The 13,200-nt window shown below is 41.4% G+C and overlaps 1 protein-coding gene across 1 annotated transcript in view; it reads left to right on the forward strand.

Moving 5' to 3' along the window:
- The window catches only part of ARPP21 (cAMP regulated phosphoprotein 21), a 105,169-nt gene that overhangs the window by 31,665 nt on the left and 60,304 nt on the right, over positions 1-13,200 (forward strand). Inside the window, exons 10-12 of the mRNA XM_035896578.1 lie at positions 3,291-3,328; positions 5,413-5,472; positions 8,078-8,307. Of these exons, the coding sequence (XP_035752471.1) occupies positions 3,291-3,328; positions 5,413-5,472; positions 8,078-8,307 (328 nt within the window). The remainder of the gene's footprint in view (positions 1-3,290; positions 3,329-5,412; positions 5,473-8,077; positions 8,308-13,200) is intronic.

The following is a 13,200-nucleotide window of genomic DNA, read 5'->3' on the forward strand; positions in this document are numbered from 1 at the left end:
GCGTTAATTCAAACTGTAGATTTAACTGAGAATCCCAAATGCGTGAATAAATGGTATCCTACGTTTGGCTTCTAAGCATGCAGAAAATTGATTCTAAAGACTAGCAATCAAATTACATAGGGGAAATTTCATTCTTTGAGGTTAATGCAATGTATAACCTCATGAGCCAGAATCATGTAAGGACCATCCATTGTTCATAAATGTATTCTCTAGTAATCATTGTGCATTCTCTGAAAAATGTAGATGTGTTATTACTTACACAAATGCTAGAATTGCCCGTGGTACACATGGAACTTATTAAAGGAAATACACGTGCTTTTTATTATTTGTTGTTAATTATAATGGCTATTTTTGACTAAGGAGTGTATTCTCAAGAGCCAGATCCTTTAGATAAAATAAATCATGATTCCTTTACTTAAGAAGACATTGAGGATCTTTATCACTCTCTGTTTAAAGACAGTCACAGAAGAAATATTTGAAAAGGTGGCTTCAGCCTGTCCTATCCTTCTAGTAGGAAAAGATGAAGAAGAGGTTTAAAATTAATAAAAACAAAACAAAGACATGCCTCGTATTGGCTACCATAAACCTGTAGGTACTAAATCTCCCATGCTGCTGTACAGAGCCTTTGTTTGTGGCTGTAGATCAAGCAATGAGCATTAGTCAGAAGCCTGAGATCTATCACATCTTGTTAACTGACATGAAAATGATTACCTGATGGTATCCACTGCAGGATATTGCTGCGTCTTAATAGTTATCTATGTTGGCTAATGTGATTAAAAACAAGAGCAGCAACCCCCAGTATACACTGACAAAGCTGATGCATGTTTTCCAGTTGAGACTTTTAAAAGGTTCTGGGAAATTGGAAGAGTGAAATACTTATTTCATAAATGACAATTAGTCATACAGAGCATGGAAATCTTGCATGCGGAGGTCTCCGAGGAGGCAAATTTGTAGGTAATCTTGCATAACTTTTTTCCTTCCGTAGATTTGTTGTCAATGTCTTTGGCAAGTACACGAGAGCCAAGTGTTTTAAGAATGTTTTTGACAATAGCTGTGCTGTGTACTTAAGCTTTCCTGGTGCTTCAAATTGAGCATTATTGAGGCTATAGATCAGGAAAGTGAGTCCTGACCTTGTAGTAGCTAAATTGCTATCCAGAGCTGCTTAGCCATCTGATTTTTAACAGTAAGAATAACATAATAAAAAAGTGCCTGTCTTCTCTGCCTCTCGGCCCCACAACTGTACTGAAAAATAGTTTCTGGGTACTGTGTGGCCCTGTGCCAGCATCGTCAGCCAGGAAGACAAATGGAGTTATTACAGACTCTGTCTTTAAGTCTGTAATGCAGTGGATAGTGGTTCCCATCAAGACACAGAAAAGGGAGCGGTCCTCTCCACTTGCTTGCTTGGTAAAATATAAATCCCAGATACTTATTCTGATTTATGCACCAGTCTCTTGAAAAAATACAATGAAGTTTAAAAAAAATTCCAGTCAGGTATGTGCCCCTATGCTTTTTTAACTTTCTGGAGACACAGACCAGTACTCTGGTCTGAGCAAAGGTTTTTACTCGCTTGTTCTGGAAGAGTGTCCATAACGCTGCTTTGGAACTGTGACTGCAATGAAGTCAATGCACAAATGCCTATCACGAACCTCAAAATGAAACCGCACAGCCCCACAGTTGAGGTTGTACAAGCCCATGGGGTGATTTCACAATGCTCATAGGTAGTTGGGCTATGCTGAAGTCTGAACAGCCACATTTGTTAATGAAACCTTGTGAGTAAGGTACATAAAATGAGAGGAGAGGCAGCGTCGTAGTTGTGCAGAGGATCCCAGTGGTGTTAGGTGGAGCAGTTTGTGTCTCCTTTTGGCCTGGAGTGAAACCCTAGGTCTGCTGTAGCTGGTGGGAATTTGGTCCCTGGCAGTGGAGAACTTGCTTCTGATACCCCGAGGCTTTGTGCTAAGGAGAAACGTGCTTGCCACCGATGCAGCCCCAGAGCCTTGTGTGTTTAGTTGGAGTGCAGGGTGGGAGCTCGCCCAGGAAGCCCACGGAGCTGTCAGATGTTCCCTGATGTGGATGCTGGGTGGGCGAATTACAGCTTTAATGAGAAACTGCATTGCCTTCTCAGAGCTAAATTAATTCCTTGTGTAAATTGATGGGATGGCACTGGCTGTGGTGCCACGGGAAAGCTTTGCCCATGCATCTGCTGGAGCACTGGGGATGAGCAGGGTGTTGCTTCTGGTGTTGGCCAATGCTCTCTGTGTAGGTCCTTAGCTCACCCTTTTCAAAACAGAAACATCCCAAATCCGCACGTATCCCATACCATTAAAATCTGACACAGCTAATGATGGCATTGCATTATTCTTTGAGCTGAGTCCCGTTCTTACAGAAGTAATAGGCACGATCTCTGGTGCCTTCCTCCCTTTGCCTGCCTTTTTGTTTAAATTCAGTGCAAGTACTGACTGTCCTTTCTTCTGTACCTCATGGAGATATAATCCAATGACAGCTACAAGGCACTTGTGTAGTGAACATGAAATAGGAGGGAAATGAAAAAAATCAGAGAGAGAGAATTATTCATGGGAAATTGAGCACAGCTTCATTTCTCTGCATAAAAAATTAAGTAATGCTAAAAGAATTATACACTTGCCCACATGATTTATTTCTTCCAAGCTTTTCACCTTTCTCAGGATCTAAGTCCTCCAGCAGAGAACCTTTTTGCAATAGACATTATTGTTGTTAATATTATTATTAAGATGATTATCATCTTTTTATATCTCAATGTGGGTATGACTGTTTCCTCTCCAACCATGAAATGTGAAATCACATAGTATTTCTAAGTACTGCAGTATCTTCTCTCCCTTTGAAGAACTTTGTCAATTCTGCATGCTTTCCTCCTGTTTGTCCTTCCTACTTGCAGCTCTTGCTATTTTGCGATCCTATTTTGAGGTGGTAGGGCAGACCAGTGGAACCTTATGCTATGTAGGAAAAACATTTTTCCCCTTCGAATTGCCAGTATTTTGCACATATCGCTGCCTTCTGATCTCAGGACTGAGAAGTTTCAGTTTGTTTCCAAACTGAGACCCCTCGTTGGCAATGTGTTGTAATGCATGAATTTATTTTACTGGCCTGACCTTATTCTTGACCTTTTTTCCCTCTTGTCTTCTGCAAATGCAAATGATGCATGAATTGAAATCCCCTTAAGCCTGAACAGGGGAGATAATTCTAAAATCAAGGAAGGAACTGGAACAGCAGAGCATATCTAGAACGTCTGATACAATGCCTTTTTTATTTTTCAGTCAGTTTGCTCCCAGGAAAACCTTTTTGTGGAAAACAGGTAAAAAATAGCTTTTTTTTTTTTTTTTTTTGGTGTTAAACTTAGCTGTTTCTCTCTTATAATTTTGTCTAACTATAGTTCTATAGTTGTTTATCCTAATGTGAAGGCTGCTGAGCAAATTTGTAATCCATATTATCTGCAGTGTTTTTCTGCTTTAAGAGGGGGGAAAGAGCTTACCTTGCGGTATTGTATCTGAGCAGATAAGGCGTTACTTACTGCTGCTTTCCCAAGACTTTGCATTTCAGTTTAAAAAGTGGGGTGGGGGGTGGGTTGGGGAACCCACCTAATGTTTCATTTCAAATGCTTGACTTGCCTCTGGAGTGCCTTTAGAATTTAACTTATTGATCTTTAAAAAGCACTCCAGCAGTGCCCGGATGACGGTATTTCTGAAACACCGCACTTGCGTTTCTGTTGTTTAACCTGCTCCCCTGCGGGGCTGAGCGGCTCTGCTGGCTTCATTTGTTGGTTGTGAAGGCTCACCAAGTTCCCAGGACCAGCCCTGCTTTACTGCTGCATTGTAGTAATGAAACGGTGATGTCTGAGCCAACTGTTACCTTGCATTACTGTGTGATAGTTCTTATGCATGTTCATTTTATCATAATAAATCCATTTAAAGCAAAGGGGAGGAGAAACTGTGCTTAACTAAGATCTACAAAATACCAAGTGTTAGCTCCATAGCAGCCGTAAATTAGCTTAGATGTGTTGAAGATCTGAGAAATTGTGCACCTTTATGGCAGATAAAGATTTTAACCAAAATGCTGAGAATTTCACTGGCGAGTGAGCAGTGCTAGCCCAAGTCTGTCCTGTGCAGGTTTTAAAACTGTTTATCATCCCCTTGAAGAAGGGGAGGTTATCTTTCACAGTATTTCTGTCTCTGTCCATCTTTACATCTGTCAGATGCATTTATGGGTAAGGCTGTTCCTATAGAAAATGACTCCACAGGAATTGTACAAACCAGTTTTTCCGATGAACAGTCCTGAAACTGGAATGGGAGAAGTCCCTCAGGATGTAATGGCTGCTGTCACCTACCTACCTCGCATTCTGAGAGCCAAGGATATTTCCTCAGCTGCTTCTTCTGTATCATGACTGTGGAGATATGTTTTACCAAAATAAATAAAAAAATGCAACAGAGGGCCTAAAGAAGATGTTCTCATAAACCTACTTTTCCCTCTCTGGAGAGAACGGGACAATAAACGTGACGTAGTTGTTCATGTTCCCAAGTCAGTGTGGAAAGTGCTCAGACACTGCACTGCCAAGGGTAGGGTGGGGACCTTTATGGGCTACACCATGAACCTCACAGCCAGGCCTTCATTGGTTTGTGCATTCAATCCCACACCAGCATGCAGAAGAATGTGGCCAGTTCTGGTGTTAGCACTTGGTTTGCTTTGCTCAAACCCATGAGCTGGCTGACCAGCTTTGCCAGTGTGAGGATGCATACCCAAGTGGAGACCAGTAAAAGGGCAAGCTGGAAACTGGGCTTCTGTTACTGCCTGCACTGTTGTTGTCAGGAGGGAGATTTCCTCGGGACACTGCTTTTTCTTGCTGCGTGCTTTACAGCCTGTGATCCAGTGAAGCACTTAAGCTCATACTTAGCTCTGTGCACATGAGCAACCTTGTTGATTTGCTGTGTTGAAAGTTAGGTATGTGTTTAAGTGCTTTGCTTTTCTTTTTCATCAGAGAACCTGAGCATTTCTCTGAGCTGCAGAGATTACCAAGGGACTTGGCAAGTGCATAAAATTATATATGCAGTATTTTGCTGGCTTGCATTTTTTTACATTCTTATTAGGTGATATTTTTATGAATTTTCTTTTGGATGTAGGTGTATGTTCCTTGGCTTCTGAGAATTACTTTGCTTGGTAACAGGAAATGTTAAATGGCCTTCAGCCTCCCTGGCTGACATTTCTTACGTTCAGTTGACTGTGCACAGTTATGGGAGAGGGAGGGGGGCAGTTTTAGCCTTGCTTTTTTAAACTATGACTCTAGCGCAAATTGGAAGGTGTTGCAAGAAATTAAATAGAGCTTTACAGATAAGATGAATTTGCATTACCATGTCTGTTACCATAATCTTTCTTTTCATTTTTCAGTAGGCTGTTGGAAGACAGTAGTATATGCAATGATACCCATAAGAAAAGACAGCTGTTTAGGTTTGTATGACTTTATTTAATATTCATTTCCCGGTAACTCTCACTCGTGATTCTATCCATGTCCTCACTGAGGGAGACCTTGATGGGTGTGGGTATGCCATTTTTTTCTGGTTGGAAAGGAGCATGGAGAACAGAGTTCTTACCCCGCTCATCCCACGCTCTCCGAATGGGGAGGTCACAACAGGACCCTTTCCTTGGGTTTTATGGATCGCTGGCTCAGGAACAATATCAGATTTTTCAGCTGCCCAGACTGCCACGATTTGGGGGTGGCTGTGACTGGTGGAAGTTTGTAATGCTCTAGTATATGTCACAGACACGTTTCGCAGATTAATGCCCAGACTGACTTTTTTTCTTTTATTGGTTTATTTATTATGAAGTAAAAGTATGATTAGGTGAAACTGATTGAAGTTCCCTTATCTAAAGCAGCAATGTTTTGAAACTTTTTCTCTGTGACCTTTGTCTTCCAAACACCAACTCCTTCTGCCCAGAGAACATTCAGATGTATCCTGTATCCCAAATGGTGTCCCACATTACAGGGAATCAGTAGGAGTTGGTCTGTATTTTCATGGATAACTCTTTTTGTCGGTTGACGCACTGAATCAGTGGAAGACCCAACCTGGTGGTGACAGCATTCCTCTGAGAAGTTTAGAAAGGCTCTCTTCCCACACGGTGTGCTCCCACAGGTTCAGTTCAAATCAACCTGATTCCAGCAAGCCAAGCTGCTTTCAAAGTCAGTCAGCTGGCACCAGTCTTAAGCAGAGTGGGCAGAAGTAATGGATGCTTTCAGAAGCATGTCCTTCATCCAGTAAGGCACGTGGATAGCTAGGCAGAAGTAGGGTGATCACTAGATGTCTGTATGCATTCAGGTTTCCACATGTAGTAGTGATAGTTTGTGTCACTTCAAACCTATATCATCTATATTGCATGATTTTTCTTTATGAGGAAGAAGGGATGCAGGATTATTTGACGTGTGGTTGCTGACCGTGCACATCAGCACAGCAGCCCCAGAGGAGATGGTGAGACTGCACCAGATAAGGAGCAGCGCTGGAGCATCTGGAGCTGCATCCCATGGCCACAGCCAGCAGGCAGAAAAACTCTCCTTCATGTTTTGGGCTAGCCTTGATGATCTGAGAGTCTTGGATTGGGCGTGCAGGAATAAGGAAGCGTCTTACACGCAGAGACTCTTAATAACTTAATATCTGTTCAAGTTTGGAGAACAAAAAGGAATTTTGTATAACCCAAACCCACAGATAGCTGGGATACAAAAGCATTCTGTTTCTCTTCCTCTTTTCCGCTAGAACGTAAATATGAACTGTTAATTTCTGAGCACAAGAATGCAAAAGAATTTGTAAATAATATACTTTGTTTTTCTCTTTCCACTTAAATCGTAAGGACAATTTCTTTTTAAAACCTTTTTCCTTTTTTTATGTTGTTGCTTCTGTGCTGTTTCTCTTCATGCTTTCCCAGTGTCTGGGTCTAGCAAAGGTCAACAGGTTAATACTGCTGATCACATCTGTGAGAGGCTCTGATCACAGGCAAGGAACGCACCAGCCTGATCCCGTCTTTGACGCGCTGCTCCTTCACGTCCCGAGTGGCACAGCTCGGCAGGTTCTCCAAATAAAAAGCAGGAGCCACGTTCGCAAGGAGAAAGGGGACCAAAAAAAAAAAATAGATACAGTCCCATCCTTTTGAGTTGTAGAAAAGCGCTTTGAGCCTGCAAGGTATTATACTGTAAAATAAGACAGAGGGGTGGCAAATGTCTTCTAAAAGCCTTCCAAAAGGCAGTGTTATTAGCATCACTTGGGATAATGGTCATGGTGCACTAAGCTGTAGTAGGCATGCTGGTTTTGTCGTTTTAGCAGCACATTGTAAGCAAGCTGTCCACCATAAAAAAGCCAAATTCTCCTCCAAATTCTGCTCACAGTTTACTGTGTTGTCACTCAGAATACACTGGGCATTCTGCGGCTGTCTGAGGACAGGCAGTCTCTACCCAGAGATGTTTGCAATTAGTGTACGTGGAGGGAAAAACCAAACAACCCCCAACTGGTGGGTCTCTTAAGCAGAGAGTTAGCACTGAAGAGTTTGGGGTCACGCTGGGAGGACACGTGTTTAGGGGAAGGCTCTGGGTGACACTGCAGAACAGATAAGGAGGCAGATGAGTGGGGACAAGTTGCAATAGAAATCAGGAGGGTGGATGTGAAGACAAAGGTAGGAGGTGAAGTTAGTGAGAAAAACCTTACAGGTGATGGAGAGCAAAGGGAGAAGTAGCGAGGGGCTTGCTGAGGGAAGAGACCGGTCAACAAGCAACAGAAATGCTACGTCAGTGCTGCGTAATATTGCTGCGCCAGCCCCGTCCGGTGAAGTGCTCTTAGGATATATGCAAAAGGGGAGCGGTGGTAAGTGCTGTGCATGTGAAAGGGTGTAGCAGTGTTTATTTCCTGAAGGCAGATGAGTATTGGGGTCAAATCCCTTGTTTCAGGCATGCTTTCGTAAATACGGAGTATTTCCTTTTTCTTTATTAGGCTCGCTGCAGGGTACCCAAAGATAGACTCTGCCCAGGCGTGATTTTGTTTGTGTATAAATCTCTGTTTCCTGATGTCTGTAGGGGTAACAGAGACAGCACGGGGAAGGCATCTGGCAGTCGGCAGAGCAGTACGGAGAATGAATTGAAGTGGACAGACCACCAGAGGCCATGGAGCAGCACAGACTCGGACAGCTCAAATAGAAATTTGAAGCCAGCCATAACAAAGACAGCCAGCTTTGGTGGGATAACCGTCCTGACAAGAGGAGATAGCTCATCAAGTAACAGAAGTACCGGCAAACTGTCTAAAACAGGTAGCCAGTACTGTATTGGGTTCGCAGCTCTTCTTGTTGTGCGGTGATAAGTGGCTGTGCTGGTACTTGCCTGAGTGTGGTATATCACAGAATGGTTTGGGTTGGAAGGGACCTTCAGACATCATCTAACCATGGGGGTTGGACTACATGGTGAATTACAGGAACTGTTGTATTTCCTGTGCATTAGCAGATGTGTATGTCCATCGACATATGCTCGTGTCTGGGTACTGGTATTGAGTTTTTAGGAATCAAGAAGACCTGGTATCTGAGGTTTGGAAATCGAAGGTATGATAGGCTTTTCCTGGAGCAGAGTACGTGCACGTCCTATTTGAACACTTCACTTGTAGCCTGAAAAGGTGGTAGTCCTTTCAGACAAAGCACAGATTTTACCTTTTTATTCATCTCGCTGCTCTTGAATCATGAAGAATTAAATGTCATGTATCTGACGAGAAATCCAAGAACACTTTGTTGTCGTTGCTAAAATGCAGACCCTCTGTACCTTGGAAGTACAGCCTCTCCCTCGCTGCTGGCAGGTGAGGCAGTGAGCTGTGGTGGAAGCAGTCTGAAGTGCTGGATTCACGGAGGTCCCGCGGGCTCTCCATTTTCTCGTTTAGTTCCCATTAAATGAAGGCACCGTTTAAGGGGACTACGAACCTTGTGGGAAATCTGCATTTACTTGCATTAACTTCATGGGTACATTAACATACGAGTGAGTCAGAGGGTCTGGATCTAAGTAATTTCAAGACATGCCATTAAGCTACTCTATTATATTTTTTTGTGTAAAAGCGCATAATAAATAATGAGCCCATCAAATGATTCCATCAGTTTGGTTCATTTGATATATATAGTACAAGATAAGTGGTAATCAATACTTAGCACTTAGTGCTTTTTCAGCTTGAGGGTGTTTTATGGACAGTACTTAATTTAAACCCAGCTTATCAAACCTTGGTTGGTCAGATTTCACCCTTATTCCCAAAATTGTATGGTAGCCTCTGTTGTGATTCAGGATGCTGGGGAATGGAGTTTTCGGAGTAAATAGAGAAAACTTTTGACTTTGTAACTATGTTCTGGACCTCCGGATCTTGAACATAGTTAAAAATGTTGTTATATTTCACAGCTGGAAAGGAACGCAGCTCGTTGGAAAGCTGCTCTTTCAAACCCTGATGCTCATAAAGCTGCTGGGAGCTTTTGGAATATCCTGCTTTTTTTTCATAATGCTTCTGGTTTATGTTTCTTTTGAGACCCTAGACAAATACTGGGTTTATTACCTTAAGATTCATAGAACCATAGAATATCTCAAGTTGGAAGGGAACCATAAGGGTCCCTTCCTAAGCTAAGATACTCCTTGAGTTTTACTCCATCCTTACGTATGTAAAATTCTATGGAATTAAGACATGAATTTGACCTTGAAAATTAGTAAAGTATAGTTGTTTACCTCTGGCTTGTTCCTGAGCGTGAGCACGTGCAACATAGCAAAACCAGTGCGTATGTAGTTTTGAAACTACACTCCTGTATTTTTTATTTGTATAAAGGCTGAATAGGCTATACAGTGGGGCCCGAAGTATGCAGTAGACCATGCGTTTACCTCCAGATTTCTTTGCCTCCTGAGAATCTTTCCATTCCATCGGAATTCAATTTGATATGCATGAAGTAGGGAGGAGGCACAGGTTCGTGGTATACTTTTTTTGTATCATTCACCTTCGGTAGAGGGCAGGTAAATGTATTTCTCTGCAGCATTGTATTGCAGAGGTGCAGAGCATTTAAAATGGTGTTGGGGAAATCCGTTTTGGAGGGTTGAGACATCTAATTGCAGAAGAGTAATAAATTAAAGTCGCTGTTTTAGTGTTTAAAATCAAGCATATTAAAGGGTGCACTTAGAAAATGTATTAAAGGAGAGATCTCTGAAGCATGCCAATACTTGTAAATGCATCTGCACTTCGTGTGCACCAACCCCAAAATTGCTTTCAAATGAAAGCTCTTACAATACATTTTTACAACATTAGTGATATGAAAAATCCGTGTTCTTTCCAGAGCAATTACATATTGTAAGTGCTTTGACTTTTTTTTAAGCTAAGTGTTTAAATTTGAAAGCTATGTGAGCACAGAAAGAGTAAAAAAGAAACAAAATAAAAGGAAGAGGTGGGGAAAAAGAGCAAGGCTGGATGTTAAAATAAACTTACACCTTCAAAGCCAGGACACAAAGTCAAGCTGTCAGTCAGCGTAAAGAAAGTCAGAGTAAATAATATCTGAATCACTTTTTCTGTCCTCTTCTCTAAAATGTTATTGAATGGCATTAAAGCAGAAAAGAATGACTGTTCAGAAAATAATGGGGAAATATGCCTGATAAAGTGTTCTCGTTTCACAAAAAAACCCACTGAGTGCATTCATACGGCTGTCAGAGCCCCCACGTGCCATTTGCGTAAGTTTTTAAGGTACATTAGCTACAAAGCAACATTTCATTGTGCATGTTTTTGCATTAGATCTTCATCATTCTGTACTCCAGTTGTAGGCAGCGCTGGGTGTTCCACAGCTCGATACACATTTAAAGCTTGATCGTGTTTTTATTTTGGGGGATTTTGTTTATTTTCTGTTGTCCTTACTACAGTGATTGAAATGGGATTGCAGGGGTCTGGCTAGAAACATCAGGCACGCTGCCCTGGTAGTGTGGCAGAGTCTGGTAGGCACCAATTCTGTCCTGGTTCTCCTCTGCAGAAAGTATTAGTCTGTTCCCTGAAGTGGTTTGTGATTCACAGGAATAAATTTAAAACATTTTTGTTTTGCATGCAGTACGTATGAAATCAACTCTGAAGTCAGTTGGTCAAACTGTTCCTCACTTGCTAAATGATGGAAAATGTTTGTGATCATTTGAAATGTGAAAACTATTCTACCTATATGACAGTCATCCAGAAGCATTGTCAAAGACACTTCTTGAGCATGTGAATATTAAAACTTTCAGGATTTTCACAGATGGCTCTCACAGCTGCCTTTGAGAGTATGTATAACGATGCAATATTATCATTGTAGACCTTCTGGATAATTTTTAATATTGTCACCAAAAGTAAATGTTCTGCCCTTGACCTTAACTTCTGGTAAATCAGTAATTAGTGGTATGTAGCAGACAAACAGAAACTGAAGCACAGAAAGGTGTTAGCCTCCCCTTAGACAGAGACAGATCATGGAATGCGCTGTTCTCCTCAGTAGAGCCCAGTAGTGTCAATTAGTCTTGCACTTTAATTGCATTCAGCTGCATGGGAATTAGAGCTTAGCAAAGGAATTCTGTTACTGCATTTTTGCAAACTTCACAAAAGGGGCTGTTGGAGACACATTACATGGTTACCTTGCTGGTTCTGATGGTGATTTTCATGTACCTGTTGATTGTTTAGAAAGACCTGTTCTACTGAAAAGCACAGGTTGTATATTGCAAATAAAATTGCTCTGTTATTCTGAAGCTTAGTAGATACATGGAGCTGTATTAAGTTATGATTCAGTATTGAGTGGGGAGTTAATAATTTAACAAATTGAAATCAGATCGCATTCCCACAACTTAGGTCATTGTACAAAACCTTGGTTAGTTTAGATCTCCAGTAATATAGTGCACTTCCCAGGATTGGCTAAGCATGTATAGTTGTAAATGAAATAGGTGTCCCTGTAGGCATCAAAGATATACCTGTTCAGTCTCTTAACCACACCCACGAAGAGAAAATCTAGCTCACAAACTCCCATGTTATTTTCAGTGACACATTACAAAAGGTTTTAATACGTGTTATTAGGAGGGGAGATGTGTTTCGCAGCAATGTCCTCTGTGTGTGGATCTACACCGCTATTTAAACAATTGTTGGAAGATTTAAAAGCGGTAACTATTGCATCCTTAGCTTCTCTTAATGCATTTTCCATTCAGTGGAATGCACATCTGTTGGAGTGTATTTCTTTCCCTCCCCATGTATGAAAAGCTGGCCACATTGGGGGATCAGCTGTGTTGACAGAGATCTGTAGGGATCCTTAACTTCCCTGGCAGGGCTCCAAGTAATTGGAGACACAATCTAATCTCTCCTGTTAGGTGTTCATTGCTACTCCTGTTAGGCAAAGATGATTATACTGTAGGCATTTCGGTACATTAACCTCTTTTCTTTTTTTTCTTTTTTCTTTTTTTTTTTTTTTTTTTGGTGATAAAGTATTCTGTAAGTTATAATTTTGTCTCTGAGTTTTGGAACTGGATTTCTGCTTTCTTAATCAGGCATTAGCCTGATGGATCTTGCAAGTCCTAGAGAAACTGCAGGAAAGTTGATGTATGGGCAATAAATCACGAGCCAACTGCTTCCAGTCATACGCTTCCCACCAACCGACGGTGCTGAAACATCAATCTTATTTTTAGAAGTGCAACTTGCAGAGGAATAATCATGTTCACATGAGCACATACCATTATTATAAAAAAACCCCCCTAAATACATTGTAAAATACAGAAATGCAAGTGACTTATAAAAGTAGCAAATAAATATTCCTAAGCCAAGAAACTTTATCCAAGACAAAAATATTTGCAGAGGTGATCAGCACTGTACTGCTCCAAAAAGCCTAGCCGTCTGGATCAAGTAGTGGGTAGATCTTGAGAGTCCAGTTGATAAAAAAGAAAAAAATTTGCCTTGGACTTGGAAGGTGGGGTGAACAGAGAAGTTCAGAGTCGTCAGATACTGAATGCTGACCCAAAGAAAAGAGAGCAAGAGGTGTTGCATCCCTCGCTAGCACTCAGGATATTGGCAAATCAGTGGTACCTCCATGCTCTCCCTCCACAACCCCCTAAGCTATTAAGACTTTGTGGTGATTTTTCTGTCTCTTTTTTTCTTTTGCCACTCTTTGAACTGCTGTATCTCTCAGAATTCTTCAAAAATATATTAATGG

This window comes from Egretta garzetta, unplaced genomic scaffold (genome assembly GCF_000687185.1).
Source record: "Egretta garzetta isolate BGI_Z169 unplaced genomic scaffold, ASM68718v1 scaffold170, whole genome shotgun sequence".
NCBI classification, from domain to species: domain Eukaryota; kingdom Metazoa; phylum Chordata; class Aves; order Pelecaniformes; family Ardeidae; genus Egretta; species Egretta garzetta.